This window comes from Saccopteryx leptura, chromosome 2 (genome assembly GCF_036850995.1).
Source record: "Saccopteryx leptura isolate mSacLep1 chromosome 2, mSacLep1_pri_phased_curated, whole genome shotgun sequence".
Taxonomy (NCBI): Eukaryota; Metazoa; Chordata; class Mammalia; order Chiroptera; family Emballonuridae; genus Saccopteryx; species Saccopteryx leptura.
In genome coordinates, this window is record NC_089504.1 from 364779602 (window position 1) to 364805411 (window position 25810).

At 55.9% G+C, this 25810-nt stretch overlaps 2 protein-coding genes across 2 annotated transcripts; both read left to right on the plus strand.

The window, feature by feature from the left end:
• Nucleotides 1-1802: 1802 nt before the first annotated feature.
• Nucleotides 1803-14157, plus strand: LOC136392628 (aldehyde dehydrogenase, dimeric NADP-preferring-like). Its single transcript, XM_066364965.1, has 11 exons — nt 1803-1946; nt 7507-7673; nt 8354-8585; nt 9094-9179; nt 9834-10042; nt 10691-10808; nt 11426-11567; nt 12107-12273; nt 12637-12736; nt 13736-13866; nt 13958-14157. Exons 2-11 carry the CDS (start codon nt 7512-7514, stop codon nt 14021-14023), a joined length of 1413 nt encoding a protein of 470 aa, XP_066221062.1. The 5' UTR covers nt 1803-1946; nt 7507-7511; the 3' UTR covers nt 14024-14157.
• A 1344-nt stretch (nt 14158-15501) lies between these two features.
• LOC136392629 (aldehyde dehydrogenase, dimeric NADP-preferring) lies at nt 15502-25135 on the plus strand. The gene is made up of 11 exons (XM_066364966.1): nt 15502-15591; nt 17823-17989; nt 18668-18899; nt 19409-19494; nt 20606-20814; nt 21673-21790; nt 22883-23024; nt 23671-23837; nt 24202-24301; nt 24695-24825; nt 24930-25135. The coding sequence occupies exons 2-11, from the start codon at nt 17828-17830 to the stop codon at nt 24942-24944; spliced, it is 1362 nt and encodes a 453-aa protein (XP_066221063.1). The 5' UTR covers nt 15502-15591; nt 17823-17827; the 3' UTR covers nt 24945-25135.
• Nucleotides 25136-25810: the final 675 nt, after the last annotated feature.

A 25810-nucleotide genomic window follows, 5' to 3' on the forward strand; every position in this document is an offset into this window, starting at 1 on the left:
ACATCTATGTCTAATCTAACCGTTCCTTGAGAAATTTAAGCAAAAAACTTAGTCACACAAACAAATGTATGACTGGAATTTGTGACAGGTTACTGGAAGCAAGGAAGGTATTACTTGCGAGTGGGGAGATCGGAGAAGCTGAGAGAGGAACAGGAACAAGAGTGATCGTTGTGCCTGACCTGTGGTGGCGCAGTGGATAAAGCGTCGACCTGGAAATGCTGAGGTCGCCGGTTCGAAACCCTGGGCTTGCCTGGTCAAGGCACATATGGGAGTTGATGCTTCCTGCTCCTCCCCCCCCATCTCTCTTTCTCTCTCTCTCTCTCTCTCCTTTCTAAAATGAATAAATAAAATAAAAATAAAAATAAAATTAAAAAAAAAAAGTGATCGTCGTGCAGAATAGAGGGAGAAGCATTCCAGGGAGACATTAGCAGGTGCAAAGGCCCTGGCGGATTAGGGCTTGCAAAGATTGAAATCTAAAAAGCATGTATCGGCAACACTTTTCATGACAACTCAAGCCTTGCCGGAACTGAAACTTAACCAGAACAATAATAAAAAATTTTTTAAAATCTTAAAATCTAAAGATTTTGTTTTCCAAAGACACAAAAAAGTTTTTTTTGTTTTTTGTTTGTTTATTTGTTTGTTTTAGGTGAAGGAGGGAGATAGTGAGGCAGAATCCTCCTGCATGCACTCCCACTGGGATTCACCTGACAACCCCATCTGGGGCCAATGCTCAAGTACTGAGCTATTTTTAGCACCTGAGGCTGATGTGCTCTAAGCTATCCTCAGACTAAACTCATATTAATCAAGCCACTGGCTGTAAGAATGGAAGAAGGAGAGCAGGAGGAGAGGGAGGGGGAGAGAAGCAGATGGTTGCTTCTCCTGTGTGCCCTGACTGGGAATTGAACTGGGATGTCCATATGCCGGCTCGATGCTCTATCCACTGAGCCACCAGCCAGGGCTGACATAAATAGGTTATAAGGCTTCTTTTTCTACGTTACCAGGAACTAAGAGCTGCGACTTGTGACAACAATGACAACACCACCATTTACACAAGCTTTCTGTATGCCGGGCGGGGGGGGGGGGGGATCTGACTATTTTACGTATTCATTGTTGCCTTTGCTTGTTTTCCTTCTGCTTCCCTGGTTCTGGGGGGGGGGGGGGGGTCAACTTCATGTTGAAAGATGAGGGAGGAGATGAAGTGAATGAAGGCGATTTAGAAACAGTGAAAACCACTTCCGAGGAGGGCAGAGGAGTGACCAGCTGTGGTCTCACACATCTGCCTCCATCCGCACCGCAGGGCACAGAGCGGATGCCCAGCAACATCTGTTAAATGGCAGAGGAAGGGGCTTTCGGATGCCTACCTTCCCAAGCGTGTCTGGTGTCCTGGACGACCAGACCACACCGAGGGAGGTCCCTGGAGTCATCACTGGTTCCTGGACTCCTCTCTGCTCTTCCACAAGCCGGCGGGTCCTGGCGGGTCCGCGTATCAGTGGAGAAAGCGTCCCCCAGCCCCAGCCTGCAGGCCCCAGGCTGGAGACCTCCGCCTCAGTGGGGCCCCGGTACCACGCCTGGCCGCGGTGTACCCTTCCACAGAGCTGCGTGCACACTCCCTGTGACCCGAGCCTCACCTGCTGACCTCCTTGGAGAACGGCCTCTGGCGGTTAGTTGCACTTTGGAAGCCTGGGAGAGGTCCACCTCGGGCTGAATCAATCAAGGCCTAATCCCCAAAGCCGGGGTTCCTAGGAAGCAGGTTCTGATGATGCTACACCCCACATTTGAATACTGTTTTTGGTCTGGTTACACAATCTTCCAGGGTGGGGTTGCCAGGCCGGACCGGCGGGGGAGAAGGGCGGAGCTTGCGGGAGAAGGGTCCTTAAATGCATCCTCTTGGCCAAGGAGAGCATTCATTCAGGGAGCTGCAGCCACCAGGAGAGACTCTATCAAAGGTACGCCTCTTCCTGTCTTCCTCCCAAGTTCTTTCCTTCCCTAGGTGGGAAGAGCTAGCCAATGCCCGCGCTAGGAGCGGGGTGCGTCTCTGTGGCTGGTCCTCTTCACCCCCAGGAGTCTCTAATGAGAAGTCTTGGCCTGGGTGCCCTGAGGGTCCGACGCCACCTCTGGCCACTCTGCCATCCCCTGCATCCGACCCTGGCACAGGGCGGTGGGGGTCCTGAGGATCTGAGAAACGGGGGCCGGGGCGATGATGGGTGAGAAGCCCTGATTTACCGCCCTGGGCGGCAGCAGAGCTCAGTGGTTAAAAGGCGTGAGCTGAGGATCGAGATAGAAGCCGGTTCAAATACTGACTTTGCCAGGCCACTTGCTGACGGAGACGAAAGCCAGAGCATGTAAAGTATTCCAGCCTCACTCTCCTCATCTCTAGAATGGACCTAGAGCAGTTGCAGAGTTTTTTAGGAGGAGAGGGGTGATGGTGGGAGAGCCGACCACGGGGATGCCTGGGGACAAAGTCCGCACAGGCGAGCCGGGCGGGACCCAGGGACGTAGGAAGGTGGACTCCCCTGTTCTCACTGGGGGGACAGGTGAACCTTGAGGCAGTTTCTGCTCTGTTAATCTTTGTAATAACTGTGAGGGGCGCTGCGTTGATCACCGTCCACGAAGGAGGCCGAAGGCGGCTCCTCCCAGAGACCACGCAGTGCTGAGCACTGGACTTGGGAGCCGGTCCTCTCTGGCTCACTCACACCAGGCTCTCCTGCCGTGGGCCGCCCGGCCTTGGTGGCCAATGCCTGGAGGCCGCTGCTCTGGGTTGACCGCAGGTTAGGGAGGGAAGGAGGACCTTGCTGTTGGACTGTGTGCCTTGGGTCAAGGTCAGCAGGGGCACCCAGGGAGAGGGCTCCCTCCAGCTCCCCATCAGAACTAGGGAAGGTCTGTAACACCTTCAGGCTGGGGCGTCCTGGATGCCAACAGCCCCCCCACCTGTGCAGAAAGCTGAGGGTGGGGTCAGGACCATGGAGACAAGAGACAGTGGAAGGAATCAGACACCACTTTCTGAAATTCAAACAGGAACATACACACTCAGACACACACACACACAGAGCTATTTCTATTTTTTGAAAAACATATATACCATATATAATAATACACACCATATATGGTAAATATAATACATACATACACATGCATGACATATAGTATATATACCATATATACATACATTCCCCACACATATTATATATGTGGTATAAATACATATATATGGTATATATCAGTGGTCCCCAACCCCCAGGCCTTGGACCGGTACCGGTCCGTGGGCCATTTGGGAGTGGTCTGCAGAGAAAGAATAAATAACTTACATTATTTCCATTTTATTTATATTTAAGTTTGAACAATGTTTTATTTTTTTAAAATGACCAGATTCCCTCTGTTACATGCGTCTAAGACTCACTCTTGATGCTTGTCTCATAAGTTCGACAATTATATTTTAAAATACCACAGTTTTTACGCCGGTCACATAATTTTATTTATTTATTTATTTTTTTTCTTTTTTTTTCTTTTTTTTTTTGTATTTTTCTGAAGCTGGAAACGGGGAGAGACAGACAGACTCCCTCATGCGCCCGACTGGGATCCACCCGGTACGCCCACCAGGGGTGATGCTCTGCCCACCAGGGGGCGATGCTCTGTCCCTCCGGGGCATCGCTCTGTTGCGACCAGAGCCACTCTAGCGCCTGGGGCAGAGGCCAAGGAGCCATCCCCAGCACCCGGGCCATCTTTGCTCCAATGGAGCCTCGGCTGAGGGAGGGGAAGAGAGAGACAGAGAGGAAGGAGAGGGGGAGGGGTGGAGAAGCAGATGGGCGCTTCTCCTGTGTGCCCTGGCCGGGAATCGAACCCGGGACTTCTGCACGCCAGGCTGATGCTCTACCACTGAGCCAACTGGCCAGGGCTACATAATTTTATTTTGTGCATTTATCCGTCCCACCCTAAAGGCTGGTCCGTGAAAATATTTTCTGACATTAAACTGGTCCATGGCCCAAAAAAGGTTGGGGACCACTGGTGTATATAACTTTTTTGCAAAATGGAAATAACCTTGTTTTTGTTTTTTGTTTTTTTTTATTTTATTTTTATTTATTGATTTGAGAAAGAGAGAAACATCAATTTATTGTTCCACTTATTGATGCATTCATTGGTTGATTCTTTTTTTTTTTTTTTTTTTTTTTTTTTGTATTTTTCTGAAGTAAGAAGCAGGGAGGCAGTCAAACAGACTCCCACATGCACCTGACCAGGATCCACCTGACATGCCCACCAGAGGGCAATGCTCTGCCCATCTGGGGCGTTGCTCCATTGCAACTGGAGCCATTCTAGGGCCTGAGGCAGAGGCCATGGAGCCATCCTCAGCGCCCGGGCCAACTTTGCTCAAGTGGAGCCTTGGCTGCGGAAGGGGAAGAGAGAGACAGAGAGAAGGAGAAGGGGAAGGGTGAAGAAGCAGATGGGCGCTTCTCCTGTGTGCCCTAGCCAGGAATCAAACCTGGGATTTCCACATGCCGGGCCAATGCTCTACTACTAAGCTAACCTACCAGGGCCCTTTGGTTGATTCCTATATTTGCCCTGACTGGGGATCAAACCCACAACCCTGGTATTTTGGGGCAATGCTCTAACCAACTGAGCTACTAGGCCAGGGCTCTTTTCTTTTTAATATTTATTTATTTATCTATTTATTTATTTTTCTATTGATTTGAGAGAGAAGAGGGAAAGAGAGAGAAGCACCAACCCATTCCATGTAGTTGGGCCCCCATTGATTCCTTCTCATACAGGACCTCCGGATTGAGCTGATGACCTTGGGATCAAACCGGCAACCTTGGCGCTCTGGGATGGTGCTCTATCTGCTGAGCCACAGGGCAGGGCTTTATGTTTATTAATTGATTTTATTATTATTTTAGTCTGTCTTCTTTTGTATTTGTTTTTTAATTTAATTCATTGCGGTGGCATGGATTAACAGAATTATATAGGGTGTTTTTTTTCTAATTTTTTACTTTTTTTTTTTTTACAGTGCTAGAGAGAGTCAGAGAGAGGGATAGATAGGGACAGACAGGAACGGAGAGAGATGAGAAGCATCAATCATTAGTTTTTCATTGTGACATCTTAGTTGTTCATTGATTGCTTTCTCATATGTGCCTTGACCATGGGCCTTCAGCAGACTGAGTAACCCCTTGCTCGAGCCAGAGACCTTGTGTCCAAGCTGGTGAGCTTTGCTCAAACCAGATGAGCCCACGCTCAAGCTGGCGACCTCGGTGTCTCGAACTTGGATCCTCTGCATTCCAGTCTGATGCTTTATCCACTGTGCCACCGCCTGGTCAGGCTATAGGTTTTTATTTATTGATTTTAGAGAGAGAAAGAGAGAGAGAGAGAGAGAGAGAGAGAGAGACATCAATTTGTTGTTTCTCTTATTTATTCCTCCATTGGTTGATTCTTGCATGTACCCTAACTGGGGATCCAACCTGCAACCTTGGTGTATGTGGACAATGCTCCCACTGAGCTACTGGGCCAGCGCTCTTTATTTATTTTCTTCTGATATTAGAAGTTATACAATGTTTACACATGGGTGACTATCTCTGGGAGGACAGTATGGAATTTCAGAGGGAGAAGTGAGCCTTACTTTTCTTTGTGACCTCCTTTTTTTTCAGTAACTTTTACATTTTCTACCAGGAGGATGTATTACCTATTACCGATTATCGTTATTCAAAAAGTTAACAGATATTTTTTAAAAAGTTGCAAGCTCATTGCACAGAAGTTAAGTGCTACAGACAGTGAACACAAAGACCAGCAGTAATGGTGCCCATAGGGACGTGCACACCAAGTTCTTGCTGTTCTGTAGCCTGTCCCCTCTCTCTCTCTCTCTCTCTCTCTCTCTCTTTGTGACAGAGACAGAGAGACAGAGAGAGGGATAGGGACAGACAGACAAGAAGGGAGAGGGATGAGAAACATCAATTCCTTGTTGTGGCACCTTAGTTGTTCATTGATTGCTTTCTCATATGTACTTTGACCAAGAGACTACAGCAGAGTGAGTGACCCCTTTCTCAAGCCAGCGACCTTGGGCTCAAGCCAGTGACCTTGGACTCAAGCCAGCAACCTTGGGCTTCAAGCCAGTGACTTTGGGGCTTAAGCCAGCGACCATGGGGTCATGTCTACGATCCCACACTCAAGCCGCCACCCCGCACTCAAGCTGGTGAGCCTGCGCTCAAGCCAGCAACCTCGGGGTTTTGAACCTGGCTCCTCTGTGTCCCAGTCCACTGCGCCACTGCCTGATTAGGCTAGCCTGTTGTCTCTCTTAGCCCTCATGGAGGGGATACTTCTGGCTCAGAGAGAGGGCTCCCTTTACGAAGGTGCTGGTATACCTGCTCTCTCTCCTAAATACCGCACAGCAGTTACATAGGTGCAGCATTGTTTAAATTGTCTCCTGCTGATGAGCATTTATAATGTTTCCAGTATTTCTCTGTTATAAACAAACCTGATGAACTTCCTTATTCGTGAACGTTTAGAAATGCTATTAATTTCTGTAAGCTCCTGAACATAGAGAGAAAGGAGAAAGAGAGAGAGAGAGAGAGAGAGGAAGGGAGAGAGATGAGAAGCATCAACTCAGTTCTGGCACCTTAGTTGTACATTGATTGCCTTGGGGGGGAGGGGCATGGAGAAGCGCCCTCCAGCTGAGCCAGTGACCCCTTGCTCAAGCCAACGAGCTTGAAGTTTTGAACATGGGTCCTCAGCGATCCAGGCCGATGCTCTATCCACTGGCCACCGAGTAATACCTTTTAAAGGTTTTGCTGAATGTAGCCAAATGGCTCTCAGAAAGAGGCATCCCCGTCTGTTAATACGGCTCCGGGTGCGGTAGCAGGAATCTCCCCGCTCGTGTGTGTGGAAATCGGAAGCGCTGCGAGACCTGTGCCGGCAAGCGCTTCGTGTCGCCCTGGGTGGCGGGGCGCACTGATTCAAAGACCAAACCTGGTTCTGCCTTCGAGTGAATCAGTGCTTTTGAGAACAACTGCGGACGTGTGACGCTAAGGTGTCCTTTCATCAGCCTGGGTGTGCACTCACCACCTGTGGCCGCCATCCACTGGGGGGTCGGCCTGGCCGGGCGCGCCGAGCTCTTGTGTGTGTGTGTGTGTGGGGGGGGGTGGCCTGGACAGAAGCGCGCCGGGAGGGGCTGTCCCAGCAAAACTCCGAGGACCCGCCATCAGCAGTCCCACGTGGGTTCTCGTGTCATTGTTTCCCGGCCCTCAGTGCCGACGAGTTGGCCGCCGGCTCAGGCGGTGTCGGTGGGGGTGGGGGTGTCCACAGGACCAGAAGGGTCCAGACAGCGGGGCTGGGAGGGGGGGTTGTTGCCCAGGCGACACAATGCCCTTCTCCCCAGCGCTCTGGGATCTCCCTTTTCCTACGGAATGAACCGGCTGGAGGGGCCGTGAGGGCGCAGCCCCGTGGCCCCCAAGTCCCGGGCACGGGGCGGGGAAAGCGGACACCACGCACCCCCTCCCCGGCTGCACGCGGCGCTGTCTCTCTCCGCAGGCGCCATGAGCAGAATCAGCGAGGTCATGCAGCGGGCGCGCGCCGCCTTCGACTCGGGCAAGACCCGCCCCCTGCAGTTCCGGCTGCAGCAGCTGGAGGCGCTGCGGCGCATGATCAAGGAGCGCGAGAAGGACATCGCGGCCGCGCTGGCGGAGGACCTGCACAGGGTGCTCGCCCCGACCCCCATCCCCCGCACCCCACACCCCTCACCCCTCTTCTGCAGCCTCCCCCCCACTCCACGAGGACGCCAGCAGCACTCCCTCCCTTCCTTGGCGGCGTTTCTCCTGGATTCGCTCCTAATTCTCTCTGTGGCACCCTCTTACCTGCACCCCCTTCTTGAAGGTGGTCTTCTTAGGGCTCCATCCTGGGGTCAGGTGCCATTTTAATCTGTGTTTCCAGACACTCATTGGTGGGGTTCCCTCCACTCACTAATGACTCTCAACTCACTGCCCTTCAGAGCATCTTAAACTCAACGTATCCAAACCTGCTTGGACCCCCCACACACACCCCCCAGCACTGGCAGAAAGGAGCCCTCAAAGGCCCACCGCTCCAATAGCTACTGCTCAGCTTTATACCCCCAGTGCCTCTCTGGCCTGTCCCCCTGGGGAGCCCATGATGAATGGCCTCCATCACCCTGGCGCTTGAACACGCTGGCTCTGTTCAGTGAGTCCACCCTGCAGGGCTAGGATGTACAGATCATGCTCGCATTTTGCAGATTGGGAGACAGGAGGTTAGGAGAGTAACAGGGCTATTCAGGGTCACAGGGCTGGGGAACCGTGAGCCAGGGCCCATGCCGCCCCACTCAGAGCTCTGGGGCTAGCGAGCTCACCAGAGATCTCTCCCATAGAACGAATGGACCGCGTACAACGATGAGATTGTGTATGTCCTGGACGAGATCGACTACACTATCAAGAACCTCCCCGAGTGGATTCTGGATGAGCCCGTGGAGGGGACTGCCAGAACCAGGCAGGACGAGAACTACATCCACTCGGAGCCCCTGGGCGTGGTCCTCATCATTGGCACCTGGAACTATCCCTTCGACCTCACCGTGCAGCCCATGGTGGGCGCCATTGCCGCAGGTACCGAGGGCCTCCTTCCGGGGGGACGGAGGGAGGATCACTGGTCCTCACTGCGGAGCGGGGCTGGGGGGCTCAGGGTTGTGAGGAGAGGGGTCCTGGGCTCAGATAGCTGTTTGACGGGTCTGTGTGCCACAGGATACTGCAGGGACCAAACATTTTAGCCAGGTGTCCTGGTGCCCTCAAGGACCAGCCAGGCTCACCTGTCCAGATAATGCCCCTCCCTGCCTTGTGTGTGGAGGGTCAGGCAGCTCTCAGCTAAGATGTACCAGGGTTTTCATACCCGTCATCTCGTTTGGCTTGGGCCACAAGCACTTCTGAACCCTTTCTCCTTTCTCCTTTTCCCACATCTCATCAGCCACACAGCACTGGTGGTCAGGACCTGGGCGTGGTGTCCACAGCTCTCTGTCCACTCTTCCGAGGACACAGGAGATGGAGGGAGGCACCAGGCTGGGACCCTGGGAGGGCAGGTCATTGGGGTGGGGCCACAGTGACTCTGTGTGCTCTGCAGGGAATGCAGTGATCCTCAAGCCCTCGGAGGTGAGCGAGAACATGGCGAACACGCTGGCCACCATCATCCCTCAGTACCTGGATAAGGTAAGGTGCTCTCCAGGACACAAGATACATAGTGTTGAGGCCAGGTCTTGAGGTTGAAAGATAATGACTTCATGTTTTCTTTTTCTTTTTCTTATGTGAGACACACACACACACACAGACACACACACAAAGACAAAGAGAGACAGAGACACACAGGAAGGGAGAGAGATGGGAAGCATCAACTCATAGTTGTGGCACCTTAGTTGTTAATTGACTGCTTTCTCATATATGCCTTGACTGGGGGGCTCCAGCCAAGTCAGTGACCCCTTGCTCAAGCAAGCAACTTTAGGCTTCAAGCCAGCAACCTTTGGGCTCAAGCAGCCACCATGGGATCATGTCTGTGATCCCACATTCAAGCCAGAGGAGCCACGCTCCAGCCAGATGAGCCCGCACTCAAGATGGCAACCTCAGGGTTTCAAACCTGGGACCTCAACATCCCAGATAGATAATCTATCCACTCTGCCACCATCTGGTCAGGCAAGATAGTGACTTCTTATAGCAAAGAGCCCAGCCACTTGTGCGAGTGAGGAGAACTGGCCTCCCTCGTTGGGGTGAAAAAGCCAGGAGAGGATATCCACTGGGCAGTGGCTGCCTGGACAGGGTGAGCAGGGGCTGTGGTCCTTTCTGAGCCTTGCCTCTCTGCTCGCACGGAAGGATCTGTACCCGGTGATCACTGGGGGCGTCCCCGAGACCACGGAGCTGCTCAAGCAGAGATTTGACCACATCATGTACACCGGGGGCACCAATGTGGCAAAAATCATTATGACAGCCGCAGCGAAGCACCTGACCCCTGTCACCCTGGAGCTGGGTGGAAAGAGCCCGTGCTACGTGGACAAAGACTGTGACCTGGACACTGCCTGCAGGTAAGGAGGCTCGGAGCCTGTCTGAGCTGGCGTGGCCATTCTGACTGCCCGCTGTCTCAGGAGGACACAGGGGTGCTCTGAGCGACACAGCCATTTCCCAGCCTCACAGGGCCTGCAGTCCTGGCCAGGAGCTCGGGTGGGTGGGTTGGGAGGAAGTGGGTGTGTGGGAAGGGAGGAGCGGTCGCCCAGGAAGGCTTCCCTCAGAGGAGAAGTCTAGCCAGAGCTCAGCCTAATTTCCATCTCCCACTGCATAGCCTTCCGGGTGGTGGGCGGCGGGGACCCCAGCAGCAGGGACACCTGGCGGGCAGGACTGAAGGGCAGGAATAGAGAGGCTCAAAGGCTGCCCACTCCAGACAATGCCCTCGGGAGTCCCCCGCAGTCTCTGGTGAGGTTAACATGTGTGGTCTCACCAGCCCCTGGGAACCCATTCAGAGAGGTAGGTCTGCCCAGTCCGGAATCCAGAACCCAGTGGACCAACAGGGAGACCCCTGCTGGGAGGCTCATAGCCTCTGGCCTCTGCTGACCACAGAGCTCTCCCCCAGCACACTCAGCCCATGAGCCTCGGTCCTGAGCTGATGGAACAAGGTGCTTGCTCTCAGGTAGCCTCTCCTGCCTTGAAAAACACAGTCTAATCTGGGGTTTTCACAGACGTATTGCCTGGGGGAAGTACATGAACAGCGGCCAGACCTGCGTGGCCCCCGACTACATCCTCTGTGACCCCTCCATCCAGAACCAAGTCGTGGAGAAGCTCATAAAGGCTGTGAAGGTGAGTGTTGGCCACGGTGTGTGTGTGTGTGTGTGTGTGAAGATTCAAGGCAGAGAGGTAGTTGGGAACTTCAGAAAATACCGGATCCCTTTTTCTTAATTTTTTAAAAAATTTTATTTAGAAAATTAAATTGAACAGGTTGGCATTGATCATAAGAGTACACAAGTTTCAGGTCAATGGATCCCTTTTTTTCTGATAAAATTAATCCACAGTCTGTAGATAATTTGGAAAAGATTAAAAAGCATAAAGGGTAAAAAGTGTCCCACCTAGAACGCTGCCCCCCGAGGACAGTCCCTGCTCACTGGTTCCCTCCCCCGTCCCTTCCTGTGGGCACACTCACCTGTGCTCCTCACCTGAGGTCCAGACACCGTGCAGGTGTTTCTCTGGAACAGGGCTGTCTCGGGCACTGATGTGCTGATAGCCATAGCGTGCTCCCGATGTTGTGGCCTCCCAGGCGTTGTTGGTGGCATGGTGCCACTGCCCACTGCCCACTGCCCACCGCCCTGGCCAGGCAGTGCCCGTGTGCTCTCCCAGGCTGGGGTCGCTGTCGCCCTGCAGCCTTTGGCTGTGACGAGGGTCTGTGTCCCGATCTGAAGCCTGTCACCTCTCCTCCGCAGGAGTTCTACGGGGAAGACGCCCAGAAGTCTCGTGACTATGGAAGAATGATTAACGACCGGCACTTCCAGAGGGTGATGGGCCTGATTGAGGGCCAGAAGGTGGCCTACGGGGGCACCGGGGACGCAGCCACCCGGTACATAGGTGTGTGTGCTCATCATTTGGAGACCACTGCCCACCCACCCAGCTTCCCACGCTGCCAGGGTCCCAGCGAGTTGGTAGCAAAGGGCACAGAGATTGCAGAGCAGATGACCCCCTTGTCCCGCCCCTCACTGAGCCTCGCAGACTTCCCAGTAGATGACCCACTTGTCCTGCCCCTCACTGAGCCTCCGCAGACTTCCCAGTAGATGACCCACTTGTCCTGCCCCTCACTGAGCCTCGCAGACTTCCCAGTAGATGACCCACTTGTCCTGCCCCTCACTGAGCCTCCGCAGACTTCCCAGTAGATGACCCACTTGTCCTGCCCCTCACTGAGCCTCCGCAGACTTCCCAGTAGATGACCCACTTGTCCTGCCCCTCACTGAGCCTCGCAGACTTCCCAGTAGATGACCCACTTGTCCTGCCCCTCACTGAGCCTCCGCAGACTTCCCAGTAAGGGAGCTGCAGGAGCAAGCTGGAAGCCGAGACTGGCCGGGCGGGCGAGCGTGTTGGCACAGCTAACTCTGGTTTGCTTCCTGCCTCAGCGCCCACCATCCTCACGGACGTGGACCCCGAGTCCCCGGTGATGCAGGAGGAGATCTTTGGGCCCGTGATGCCCATTGTGTGTGTGCGCAGCCTGGACGAGGCCATCCGGTTCATCAACCACCGCGAGAAGCCCCTGGATCTCTACGTGTTCTCCGATAACGACAAGGTGGCTGGGGGTGCCCACCCTCCAGGTTCCGGGGCTCCCGGGCATAGCTCTCAATGTAAACAGGGTCTGTGTTCTGTGGACCTGGGTTCCAATCCCAGCTTCCCCGTCCAGCACTGTGTGGTCTGGGCCAGTCGTTTGTCCTTTGAACAAGATGACCATTGACTCAGGGCCCGGCGTGCAGTCATGGGACCTGTTGTCCTCTTCCCCCAATAAGACCCGGACGGGGGCTCAGGGAGCAGACCGCAGCCGGGGTTTCACCTCCACCAGCTCACATCACTGGGGCTCCAGGGTGCCCCCAGACAGGGTGGAGGGGCCTGGGATTCTGGGGCCACATCCTGAGGTCCAGGTTTGGTTCTGTTGCAGGTGATCAAGAAGATGATTGCAGAGACATCGAGTGGTGGGGCGACAGGCAATGACGTCATCATCCATCTCTCTGTGCACACTCTGCCCTTTGGGGGTGTGGGTGAGTTTGGGCTGGACGTCACTGCCAACCTGACCCCTACAAGTGTCCCCTCCGACCATGGGCTAGGAGTTCAGGAGGGGCCAGAGCCCCCTGGGCCTCCGACTCCCACTAATGTTTCTGGTGTGGCCTTCTGACCTCTGCCAGCACATCCATCAGCCACACTTGACCCTTAGACCCTCGAGGGTCCAACAGGTTGCTGTATGGCCAGGAGTCACCACCGTCATGGCCATGCACATGCAGGTTCTCACTGGACTCGGGCAGACAGTAAAGAAACAGTGGAGCCAAAGAATGGTGGGCCCTTCCTTTGTTCAAGTCTCGCTCTGGTCAACAGAGCAAACACACAGGGAAAACACTTCCCTTTCACTCAGGGCTCCCAAAGCCACTGATACACTCTCCAGTTCCATAACCAGGAGAATCTTCTCCGGATCCTCCTAGGGACCCACCGGTCTCAGCAGAGCTCACAAAAGCCCCTCAGCTCTGGTTCCCCATCTGCACACCTTCTCTCTCTCTCTGCCAACATGGCTTCTCTCTCAGCATCCTGTGTTCTCTCTGCCCTCACTCTGCAAACATGGCTTCTTTCTGCCTCTTATTCTTCTTCAGCTCTCTCTTTTCAACACTCTCTGGCATGGAAACCTCTCTTCCAGCAAACATTAGCAAAACAGTGGCCCTCCCCAAGCAGGAAGAAAATTTGGAATTTCACAGGTCAGATTACCTGGCACTTCCCAGCACCATTTTTAACAATAAAAGTGAGCAAACTCAAAAAACACAAATTTTACAAACGTATTTGCCCAACAGTCACCTAGCGCCCTGGGCCGGTGTTCCGGAGACCCTGAGAGAAGCCACACGACCGAGGTCACACAGCTGTCCTGTGCTGTAGCTGGGGTTAAACGCTTCTTGGGTTCCCAGTGCCTACTCTAAAGGGACAGCCAAGGGACGAGCAAGCCCTAGGAGGGCCTGGGGGTCCTGGGGCCCCTGGGCCTGAGCGTCTCCTCCCCGCAGGGAACAGCGGCATGGGAAGCTACCACGGCAAGCAGAGCTTCATCACCTTCTCCCACCGCCGCTCCTGCCTGGTGAGGTCTCTGCAGAGGGACGACCCTTTCAAAGGCCGATACCCTCCCAGCCCGCCTAAGGTGAGAGTTTGGGGGGGGACCGGCCGGGGGCCTCTGGGCCTGCAGGAGGAAGGGGCCTCACTGCACTCCCCACCCCCTGTCCTCCTCACAGGTGACTGATGAGGAAGCTGCCACGGCTGACCCCCCTGCTCAGCATCCCCGTGCTCCTGCCCCGTAGAGAAGTGCTCCTGGGCTCCCCTTCCTCCTCCGTGAATCCGTGCCTACCCCCCCGTAATCATGCAGGCCCTGGGTCCCCTCCCCATACCCCTGCCCCTGTGCTGGACTTGACCAATAAAGTGTTCCGGATGGACAGTGATGTGCACACGTGCCTCATTTGCAGCCCTTGCCTCCCCCCCCCCCCCCCACAGACCGGTTCCTTCACCAACCCGCACAACAATTATCATCCAGACAAGCAGTGAAGGGCTCTCCCAAAGTCTCAAATTAGTACCCCCCCCCCCCAGGGATACAACAGGAAGGAGGAGGGATGGAGGGGGTGTGGGCATGGAGAAACAGATGGTCTCTTCTCCTGGGTGCCCTAGCCGGGAATCGAACCCGGGACGTCCATACCCCAGGCCGATGCTGTATTCACCAAGCCACCAGCCAGGTCCCACACAAACAAGTTTTAAAGCTCCTTTCTCCATGTGACCAGGACTTAAGAGCTGTTGCTTGTGACAGCAACACCACCACCCTTTACACAAGCTTCCAGTTTGCCACCCGCCACCCCCCTCCCCGCCCCCGTCTGATCACTTTACATAGTCGTTGTTGACTTGGCTTGTTTTCCTTCTGCTTCCCTGGTTCTGGGGGGGGGGGGGGTCAACTTCATGTTGAAAGATGAGGGAGGAGATGATGAGCTGGATGAAGGCGATTTAGAAACAGTGAAAACCGCTTCAAGGGAGGGTAGAGGAGTGACCAGCTGTGGTCTCACACATCTGCCTCCATCCGCACCGCAGGGCACAGAGTGGATGCCCAGCAACATCTGTTAAATGGCAGAGGAAGGGGCTTTCAGATGCCTACCTTCCCAAGCGTGTCTGGTGTCCTGGACGACCAGACCACGCCGAGGGAGGTCCCTGGAGTCATCACTGGTTCCTGGACTCCTCTCTGCTCTTCCACAAGCCGGCGGGTCCGCGTATCAGTGGAGAAAGCATCCCCCCGCCCCAGCCTGCAGGCCCCAGGCTGGAGACCTCTGCCTCAGTGGGGCCCCGGTACCATGCCTGGCCACGGTGTGCCCTTCCACGGAGCTGCGTGCACACTCCCTGTGACTCGAGCCTCACCTATTGACCTCCTGTAATCACAAACTCCGGAGAACGGCCTCTGGCAGTTGTACTCTGGGAGCCTGGAAAAGGTCCCGTTCCGGCTGAATCAATCCACATGTCCCACGCCCATGGCAAACACAAGCAGGGCGTTTTTTGAAGATTGGATGTGAGCCCCACCCCAGCCCTCAAAGACACATTCTTGCATTTTAGAGTAGGACAAAATGAGACAACTGAAGGCCTAATCCCCAAGCTGGCACTCCTAGGAAGCAGGCCCTGATGTTGCTACGCCCCACATTTGAACATTGTTTTGGTGTGGTTACACAACCTTCCAGGGTGGGGCTGCCCAGGCCGAGTGGGCGGAGTGGGCGGGAGGAGGGCGGAGCTTGCTGGAGAAGGGCGGAGCTTGAGGGGAAAAGGTCCTTAAATGCATCCTCTTGGCCAAGGAGAGCATTCATTCAGGGAGCTGCAGCCACCAGGAGAGACTCTATCAAAGGTACGCCTCTTCCTGTCTTCCTCCCAAGTTCTTTCCTTCCCTAGGTGGGAAGAGCTAGCCAATGCCCGCGCTAGGAGCGGGGTGCGTCTCTGTGGCTGGTCCTCTTCACCCCCAGGAGTCTCTAATGAGAAGTCTTGGCCTGGGTGCCCTGAGGGTCCGACGCCACCTCTGGCCACTCTGCCATCCCCTGCATCCGACCCTGGCATAGGGCGGTGGGGGTCCCGAGGATCTGAGAAACGGGGGGGCCGGGGCGATGATGGGTGAGAAGCCCTGATTTACCGCCCTGGGCGGCAGCAGAGCTCAGTGGTTAAAAGGCGTGAGCTGAGGATCGAGATAGAAGCCGGTTCAAATACTGACTTTGCCAGGCCACTTGCTGACGGAGACGAAAGTCAGAGCATGTAAAGTATTCCAGCCTCACTCTCCTCATCTCTAGAATGGACCTAGAGCAGTTGCAGAATTTTTTTTAGGAGGAGAGGGGTGATGGTGGGAGAGCCAACCACGGGGATGCCTGGGGACAAAGTCCGCACAGGCGAGCCGGGCAGGACCCAGGGATGTAGGAAGGTGGACTCCCCTGTTCTCACTGGGGGGACAGGTGAACCTTGAGGCAGTTTCTGCTCTGTTAATCTTTGTAATAACTGTGAGGGGCGCTGCGTTGATCACCGTCCACAAAGGAGGCCGAAGGCGGCTCCTCCCAGAGACCACGCAGTGCTGAGCACTGGACTTGGGAGCCAGTCCCCCCTGGCTCACTCACACCAGGCTCCTGCCGTGGGCCGCCCGGCCTTGATGTCCAATGCCTGGAGGCCGCTGCTCTGGGTTGACCGCAGGTTAGGGAGGGAAGGAGGACCTTGCTGTTGGACTGTGTGCTTTGGGTCAAGGTCAGCAGGGGCACCCAGGGAGAGAGGGCTCCGTCCAGCTGCCCATCAGAACTAGGGTCTGCAGGTGAACACAAAGACCAGCACTAACATCACCCATGAGGAGGTACACACCGCGTGTTCCCGCTATTCTGTAGCCTGTTCTCTCTCTTAGTCCTCGTTTCAGCGGATACTTCTAGCTCAGGGAGATAGCTCCCTTTATGAAGGTGTTGGAACACCTGCTCTGTCTCTCTCTCTCTCTCTCTCTCCTAAATACTGCACAGCGGCTTACGTAGGTGCAGCATAGTTTATTTACATTGTTTCCTGCTGAACAATTAGAATGTTTCCCCGTATTTCTCTGTTATAAACACACCTGATGAGCTTTTCTTATTTACTTTAGAATATCCTATTAATTTCTATAGGCTCCTGAGCATCAACTCCTAGTTGTGGCAATTTAGTCGGTCGTTGATTGCTTTCTCATATGTTTCTTGACGAAGCGGTGTCCTGGGGGAGCTCCAGCTGAGCCAGTGACCCCTTGCTCAACCTTGGGCTCCAGCCAACAACCCTGGGGTCCTGTCTATGATCCCACGCTCAAGCCGGCAACAGCTGGTGAGCCCGAACTCAAGGCAGCAACCTTTCGGTTCCGAACCTGGGTTCTCAGTGTCTCAGACCAGCGCTGTATTCACTGCGCCACCGGGTGGTCACTGGAGTAAAACATTTGAAAGACTTTGTCAAATGCAAAGGCGGCCCAGTTTGTCCACGAGGGTCTCTGTGCGGCAGCAGAATGGCCTCCCCGCTCTCTGCCGGCAAGCGCGTCGTGTCTCCCTGGGTCGCGGAGGGCGCACTGGTTTAAAGACTAAGCCTGGTTCTGCCTTCGAGTGAATCAGTGCTTTTGAGAATAACTGCGGACGTGTGACGCTAAGGTGTTGTTTCATCAGCCCGGGTGTGCACTCACCACCTGTGCCCGCCATCCACTGGGGGGTCGGCCTGGCCCATAGGGCGGAGCTCTTGCAGCCCCCCCCCACCCCCCTCCCCCAGAAGCGTGCCGGGAGAGGCTGTCCCAGCAAACCCCCGAGGACCCGCCATCTGTAGTCCCACGTGGGGTCTCGTGTCACTGTTACCCGGGCCTCAGTGCCGACGAGTTGGCCGCCGGCTCAGGCGGTGTCGGTGGGGGTGGGGGTGTCCACAGGACCAGAAGGGTCCAGACAGCGGGGGTGGGCGTGGGGGGCTGCCAGCGCTCTGGGATCTCCCTTTTCCTATGGAATGAACCGGCTGGAGGGGCCGTGAGGGCGCCGCCGTGGGGAAAGCTGGGCACGGGGCGGGGAAAGCGGACACCACGCACCCCTCCCCGGCTGCACGCGGCGCTGTCTCTCTCCGCAGGCGCCATGAGCAGAATCAGCGAGGTCGTGCAGCGGGCGCGCGCCGCCTTCGACTCGGGCAAGACCCGCCCCCTGCAGTTCCGGCTGCAGCAGCTGGAGGCGCTGCGGCGCATGATCAAGGAGCGCGAGAAGGACATCGCGGCCGCGCTGGCGGAGGACCTGCACAGGGTGCTCGCCCCGACCCCCATCCCCCGAACCCCACACCCCACCCCTCTTCTGCAGCCTCCCCCCACTCCACGAGGACGCCAGCAGCACTCCCTCCCTTCCTTGGCGGCGTTTCTCCTGGATTCGCTCCTAATTCTCTCTGTGGCACGCTCTTACCTGCACCCCCTTCTTGAAGGTGGACTTATTAGGGCTCCATCCTGGGGTCAGGTGCCATTTTAATCTGTGTTTCCAGACACTCATTGGTGGGGTTCCCTCCACTCACTAATGACTCTCAACTCACTGCCCTTCAGAGCATCTTAAACTCAGCGTATCCAAACCTGCTTGGACCCCCCACACACACACCCCAGCACTGGCAGAAAGGAGCCCTCAAAGACCCACCGCTCCAATGGCTACTGCTCAGCTTTATACCCCCAGTGCCTCTCTGGCCTGTCCCCCTGGGGAGCCCATGATGAATGGCCTCCATCACCCTGGCGCTTGAACACGCTGGCTCTGTTCAGTGAGCCCACCTTGCAGCCCTAGGATGTACAGATCATGCTCGCATTTTGCAGATTGGGAGACAAGAGGTTAGGAGAGTAACAGGGCTATTCAGGGTCACAGGGCTGGGGAACCGTGAGCCAGGTCCCATAGTGCCCCACTCAGAGCTCTGGGGCTGGCGAGCTCACCAGAGACCTCTCCCCATAGAACGAATGGACCGCGTTCAACGATGAGATTGTGTATTGCCTGGAAGAACTTGAGTTTGCCATTAAGAAGCTCCCCGAGTGGATTCTGGATGAGCCTGTGGAGGGGACTGCCCAAACCAAGCAGGATGAGTGCTACATCCACTCGGAGCCCCTGGGCGTGGTCCTCATCATTGGCACCTGGAACTATCCCTTCGACCTCACCGTGCAGCCCATGGTGGGCGCCATTGCTGCAGGTACCGAGGGCCTCCTTCCGGGGGGGACGGAGGGAGGATCACTGGTCCTCACTGCGGAGTGGGGCTGGGGGGCTCAGGGTTGTGAGGAGAGGGGTCCTGGGCTCAGACAGCAGTTTGACGGGTCTGTGTGCCACAGGATACTGCAGGGGCCAAACATTTTATCCCGGGCCTCCTGGTGCCCTCAGGGAACATCCTGTCTCACATGCCCAGGTGGTGCCCCTCCCTGCCATGTGTGAGGGGGGTTGGGCAGCATCAGCTGAGATGTACCAGGGTTTTCTTACCCGTCGCCTCATTCGGCTTCGGCCACAAGCAGTTCTGTCCCCTTTCTCCTTTCTACTTTTCCCACATCTCATCGGCCACACGGCACCGGTGGTCAGGACCTGGGCGTGGTGCCCACAGCTCTCTGTCCACTCTTCCGGGGACACAGGAGATGGAAAGAAGCACCAGGCTGGGTCCCTGGGAGGGCAGGGCTTTGAGGTGGGGCCCCAGTGACTCTGTGTGCTCTGCAGGGAATGCAGTGGTCATCAAGCCCTCGGAGGTGAGCGAGAACATGGCGAAACTGCTGGCCACCATCATCCCTCAGTACCTGGATAAGGTGAGATGCTCTCAGGGACACGTGGACACTGTGTTGAGATCAGGTTTCTCGAGGTTGAGAGACACTTTTTTTTTTTTTTTTTTTAGAGAGTCACAGAGAGAGAGAGAAAGAACAAAGAGACAGACGGTCAAGAAGGGAGAGAGATGAGAAGCATGAATTTGTAGTTGAGGTGTTATAGTTCATTGATTGCTTTCTGATACATGCCTTGATGGGGGCGGGGGGCTTGAGATGAGCCAGTGACCTCTTACTCAAGCCAGCGATCTTGGGCTTCAAGCCAGCGACCAAGTGGTCATGTCTCCAATCGATGCTTAAGCCTGCAAATCCACTCTCAAGCTGGTGAGCCCACACTCAAGCCGGCGACCTCGGGGTTTTAATTTAGGATCTTAGTGTTCCAGGTGGATGCTCTGTCAACTCTGCCACCATCTGGTCAGGCAAGATAGTGACTTCTTTTTTTTTTTTTTTCTCATTTAAATTCCTTTATTCATAATATGTGAAGTCTTTGTTTAATGTGTAACTGTGTCTGTTTCTAAGGCCTTAAACCAGTAATTACCCACCTCATAAACCAGGTTTACTCATCCCCATGAAATCTCCCTGCAATACCCCCATCTTTCCTGTTCGAAAACCTTCAGGAGCTTATCACCTGGTACAAGCCTTATACCTAATCAATGAGGCAGTAATTCCCTTCCATCCAGTAGTAATCTCTGTAAATTACTGTCACACATTTTCTCAAACACCACTCATTCACAATCCTAGCCCTCAAGAATGCCTTCTTTTACCATTCCTCTACACCCTGACTCTTACTTTCTGTTTGCCTTTACCCAGACACTAATGCAGCCCAGCAGTTTACCTGGATTGTCTTACCCCAGGGGATCAGAAACAGCCCACACCTGTTTCAGCAGGCACTAGCTCAGGATTTAGCAGCATGCAATCTCAAAACTAGTCGTGACTTCTTATAGCCAAGAGCCCAGCTACTTGTGCGAGTGAGGAGAACTGGCCTCCCTCGTTGGGGTGAAAAAGCCAGGAGAGGATGTCCACTGGGCAGTGGCTGCCTGGACAGGGTGAGCAGGGGCTGTGGTCCTTTCTGAGCCTTGCCTCTCTGCTCGCATGGAAGGATCTGTACCCAGTGGTCACTGGGGGCGTCCCCGAGACCACGGAGCTGCTCAAGCAGAGATTTGACCACATCCTGTATACCGGGAGCACCGGTGTGGGGAAGATTGTCATGACAGCCGCAGCGAAGCACCTGACCCCTGTCACCCTGGAGCTGGGTGGAAAGAGCCCGTGCTATGTGGACAAAGACTGTGACCTGGACACTGCCTGCAGGTAAGGAGGCTCGGAGCCTGTCTGAGCTGGCGTGGCCATTCTGACTGCCCGCTGTCTCAGGAGGACACAGTTGTGCTCTGAGTGACACAGCCATTTCCCAGCCTCACAGGGCCTGCAGTCCTGGCCAGGAGCTCGGGTGGGTGGGTTGGGAGGAAGTGGGTGTGTGGGAAGGGAGGAGCGGTCGCCCAGGAAGGCTTCCCTCAGAGGAGAGAGCTCAGCCTAATTTCCATCTCCCACTGCATAGCCTTCCGGGTGGTGGGCGGCGGGGACCCCAGCAGCAGGGACACCTGGCAGGCAGGACTGAAGGGCAGGAATAGAGAGGCTCCAAGGCTGCCCACTCCAGACAGTGCCCTCGGGAGTCCCCCGCAGTCTCTGGTGAGGTTAACATGTGTGGTCTCACCAGCCCCTGGGAACCCATTCAGAGAGGTAGGTCTGCCCAGTCCGGAATCCAGAACCCAGTGGACCAACAGGGAGACCCCTGCTGGGAGGCTCATAGCCTCTGGCCTCTGCTGACCACAGAGCTCTCCCCCAGCACACTCAGCCCATGAGCCTCGGTCCTGAGCTGATGGAACAAGGTGCTTGCTCTCAGGTAGCCTCTCGTGACTTGAAAAACACAGTCTAGCCTGACCTGTGGTGGCGCAGTGGATAAAGTGTTGACCTGGAAATGCTGAGGTCGCCTGTTCAAAAACCCTGGGATTGCCTGGTCAAGGCACATATGGGAGTTGATGCTTCCTGCTCCTGCTTTCTGTCTGTTTGTCTGTCTGACTGACTTTCTCTCTCTCTCCTCTCTAAAATGAATAAATAAAAAATATTTAAAAAAAAAAAAGAAAAACACAGTCTAACCTGGAGTTTTCACAGACGTATTGCCTGGGGGAAGTACATGAACAGCGGCCAGACCTGCGTGGCCCCCGACTACATCCTCTGTGACCCCTCCATCCAGAACCAAGTCGTGGAGAAGCTCAAAAAGGCTGTGAAGGTGAGTGTTGGCTACGGGGTGTGTGTGTGTGTGTGTGTGTGTGTGTGTGTGTGTGTGTGTGTGGTGTGTGGTGTGTGTGTGTGTGTGTGTGGTGTGGTGTGTGTGAAGATTCAAGGCAGAGAGGTAGTTGGGAACTTCAGAATATACTGGATCAGGCCCTGGCCGGTTGGCTCAGCAGTAAAGCATCGGCCTGGTGTGCGGGGGACCCGGGTTCGATTCCCGGCCAGGGCACATAGGAGAAGCGCCCATTTGGTTCTCCACTCCCCCCTCCTTCCTCTCTGTCTCTCTCTTCCCCTCCCGCAGCCAAGGCTCCATTGGAGCAAAGTTGGCCCGGGCACTGAGGACGGCTCCATGGCCTCTGCCTCAGGTGCTAGAATGGCTCTGGTCGCAACAGAGCGACGCCCCAGAGGGGCAGAGCATCGCCCCCTGGTGGGCAGAGCGTCGCCCCTAGTGGGCGTGCTGGGTGGATCCCGGTGGGGCGCATGCGGGGAGTCTGTCTGACTGTCTCTCCCCGTTTCCAGCTTCAGAAAAATACAAAAAAAAAAAAAAAAAAAGAATATACTGGATCAATTTTTCTCAATTTTTTAAAAAAAATTTATTTAGAAAATTAAATTGCACAGTTTGACATTGATCATAGGAGTACACAGGTTTCAGGTCAATAGATCCCTTTTTTCTGTTAAAAGTAATCCACAGTCTGTAGATAATTTGGAAAAGATTAAAAAGCATAAAGGGTAAAAAAATGTCCCGCCCAGAACGCTGCCCCCCGAGGACAGTCCCTGCTCACTGGTTCCCTCCCCCGTCCCTTCCTGTGGGCACACTCACCTGTGCTCCTCACCTGAGGTCCAGACACCGTGCAGGTGTTTCTCTGGAACAGGGCTGTCTCGGGCACTGATGTGCTGATAGCCATAGCGTGCTCCCGATGTTGTGGCCTCCCAGGCGTTGTTGGTGGCATGGTGCCACTGCCCACTGCCCACCGCCCTGGCCAGGCAGAGCCCGTGTGCTCTCCCAGGCTGGGGTCGCTGTCAACCCTGCAGCCTTTGGCTGTGACGAGGATCTGTGTCCTTCCTGAAGCCTGTCACCTCTCCTCCGCAGGAGTTCTACGGGGAAGACGCCCAGAAGTCTCGTGACTATGGAAGAATAGCTAACAACCGGCACTTCCAGAGGGTGATGGGCCTGATTGAGGGCCAGAAGGTGGCCTACGGGGGCACCGGGGACGCAGCCACCCGATACATAGGTGTGTGTGCTCATCATTTGGAGACCACTGCCCACCCACCCAGCTTCCCACGCTGCCAGGGTCCCAGCAAGTTGGTAGCAAATTGGCACAGAGATTGCAGAGCAGAGAACGCTATGGAGGGTTGGGGTCGAGCTGGCACGGGCTCTGGTGCTCTTGGTGGGCCGGGGCCCCTGGGAAGCCCTGTCCCAGCCCAGCAGTGCCTCTGCCCACAAGGCCCAGAGAGGAGCGCCCCCACCTGGCCCATCCTCAGGCCTCAGCAGGGGGTGTGAGCAGCACAGCCATGGAAGCCCAGGCGTGCGGAGCTAGAGGAGCCCCTGGTACCAGGGCCTGAGCGGCACCAGATGGGGCCTCACACAGCCTCTAGTTTTCGAGGAAACCCAAGAGCTCCTCGAAGGGGCTCAGGTGGCCAGTGGGGTGCGGTGCCCGCCCCTTTGAGGTGTGGACCAGGCTCCCTTCCATGCAACTTCGCCCAGGATTCCCCCCAGGGTCTGCCAGGCGGAGCGGGTGGGAGGAGGCCTTGTCCCGCCCCTCACTGAGCCTCCGCAGACTTCCCAGTAAGGGAGCTGCAGGGACGAGCTGGAAGCCGAGACTGGCTGGGCGGGCGAGCGTGTCGGCACAGCTGACTCTGGCTTGCTTCCTGCCTCAGCGCCCACCATCCTCACGGACGTGGACCCCGAGTCCCCGGTGATGCAGGAGGAGATCTTTGGGCCCGTGATGCCCATTGTGTGTGTGCGCAGCCTGGACGAGGCCATCCGGTTCATCAACCACCGCGAGAAGCCCCTGGCTCTCTACGTGTTCTCCAATAACGACAAGGTGGCTGGGGGTGCCCACCCTCCAGGTTCCGGGGCTCCCGGGCTTAGCTCTCAGTGTAAACAGGGTCTGTGTTCTGTGGACCTGGGTTCCAATCCCAGCTCCCCTGTCCAGCACTGTGTGGTCTGGGCCAATCACTTAACCTTTGAACAAGATGACCATTGACTCAGGGCCCGATGTGCAGTCACGGGACCTGTTGTCCTCTTCCCCCCAATAAGACCCCGACGGGGGCTCAGGGACCAGACCGCAGCCGGGGTTTCGCCTCCACCAGCTCACATCCCTGGGGCTTAGGATGCCCCCAGACAGGGTGGAGGGGCCTGGGATTCCTGGGGCCACATCCTGAGGCCAGGGCTTGGTTCTGTTGCAGGTGATCAAGAAGATGATTGCAGAGACCTCGAGTGGTGGAGTGACAGCCAATGACGTCATCATCCATCTCTCTGTGCACACTCTGCCCTTTGGGGGTGTGGGTGAGTCTTGGCTGGAGGTCAACTGCCTACCTGCCCCCTGCAAGTGTCCCCTCCAACCATGGGCTGGGAGTTCAGGAGAGGCCAGAGCTGCATGGGCCTCCGACTCCCACTAATGTTTCTGGTGTGGCCCTCTGACTTCTGCCAGCACATCTATCAGCCACACTTAACCCTGAGACCCCTGAGGGTCCTATAGGTCACCTAGCGCCCTGGGCCGGTGTTCCGGAGGCCCTGAGAGAAGCAACACGGCCGAGGTCACACAGCTGCCCCGTGCCGTAGCTGGGGTTAAACTCCTCTTGGGTTCCCAGTGTCTAAAGGGACAGCCAAGGGACGAGCAACCCCTAGCAGGGCCTGGGGGTCCCGGGGCCCCTGGGCCTGAGCGTCTCCTCCCCGCAGGGAATAGCGGCATGGGAAGCTACCACGGCAAGCAAAGCTTCATCACCTTCTCCCACCGCCGCTCCTGCCTGGTGAGGTCTCTGCAGAAGGACGACCCTTTCAAAGGCCGATACCCCCCCAGCCTGCCTAAGGTGAGAGTTGTGGGGCCGGATTTGTTGGCAAGAAGACCGGCTGGGGCCTCTGGGCCTGTAGGGGGCAGGGTCTCACTGCCCCTACCCCCGTGTCCTCCTTACAGATGACCCGTCACTAAGCTGCCGTGCCTGGCCCCCTGGCTCAACCTCCCCGTGCTGCAGCCCCGCGGAGAAGTGCTCCCGGAAGCCCTCTTGTTACTCTGTGAATGGGTGCATGCCCCCATGACCATTCAGGCCTGGGCCTCCCCTCCCCATACCCCCTGCCCCTTTGCTGGACATGTAAGACCAATAAAGTGTTCCGGATGGGCAATGATGTGCACACGTGCCTCATTTGCAGCGCTGCACCCCTCCCCCTTATCATCCGGACAAGCCGCAAAAGGATCCCCGAAAGTCTCGCGTTAGCGCCCCCACTCCAGCCGCGTGGGCGGGGGCAATGGGGTGGAGGAGGGGTCTTCCACCTGAGTTTTGCGACATCAGCTTCATTTCCGGCATGTCTAGCTGAGGGGGCGATGGAGGTGGCTGAGTGGCTCAGAAACCAAGGACCAACGCGCTCCCGTCCAATTAGATTTGGCGGCTAGGGCCAGGGTCACTCAGGGAGACCCCACAGTTGTCAACACGCCCCCAGGGCGACTTCAGAGTGCTGCTCGGGGTGGGGGTGGGGGTGGGGAGGTGGGCAGGACAGAAAGCCAGGTCAGCCTCAAGGGCCCACCGTGCCTGACAGATCCGCTGTAGACAGCGTCTCGGTCCAGGGCCCTGTGGTCTTCGGGGCCTGAAGACCTGGGACGGGGTCCCGGGAGGACAGTCTGAAGCAGCGCTCTGGGCAGAGCAGAGCAAAGTCTGCATCAGGCCAGCGCGGGCAGCTGGGAGAGCACGGCTGAGGCCAGCACAGGTGCCCATCTGGGGGGGTGAGTGTGGTGGTGCTCAGAGGGGCGGTCCCTGTGAGCTTAGCCAGGCTCTAGGGGCCGCACTCCCACGTCCATCCCTC

Bases quoted from the DNA above. Each gene is read 5' to 3' on its own strand.
- LOC136392628 (XM_066364965.1), top strand. From the start codon at position 7,512: ATGAGCAGAATCAGCGAGGTCATGCAGCGGGCGCGCGCCGCCTTCGAC. The intron at 7,674-8,353 runs GTGCTCGCCCCG...TCTCTCCCATAG, and splicing joins TGGCGGAGGACCTGCACAGG to AACGAATGGACCGCGTACAA. The intron at 11,568-12,106 runs GTGTGTGTGCTC...TTCCTGCCTCAG, and splicing joins CGCAGCCACCCGGTACATAG to CGCCCACCATCCTCACGGAC.
- LOC136392629 (XM_066364966.1), top strand. From the start codon at position 17,828: ATGAGCAGAATCAGCGAGGTCGTGCAGCGGGCGCGCGCCGCCTTCGAC. The intron at 23,838-24,201 runs GTGGCTGGGGGT...GTTCTGTTGCAG, and splicing joins TGTTCTCCAATAACGACAAG to GTGATCAAGAAGATGATTGC. The intron at 24,302-24,694 runs GTGAGTCTTGGC...TCCTCCCCGCAG, and splicing joins TCTGCCCTTTGGGGGTGTGG to GGAATAGCGGCATGGGAAGC.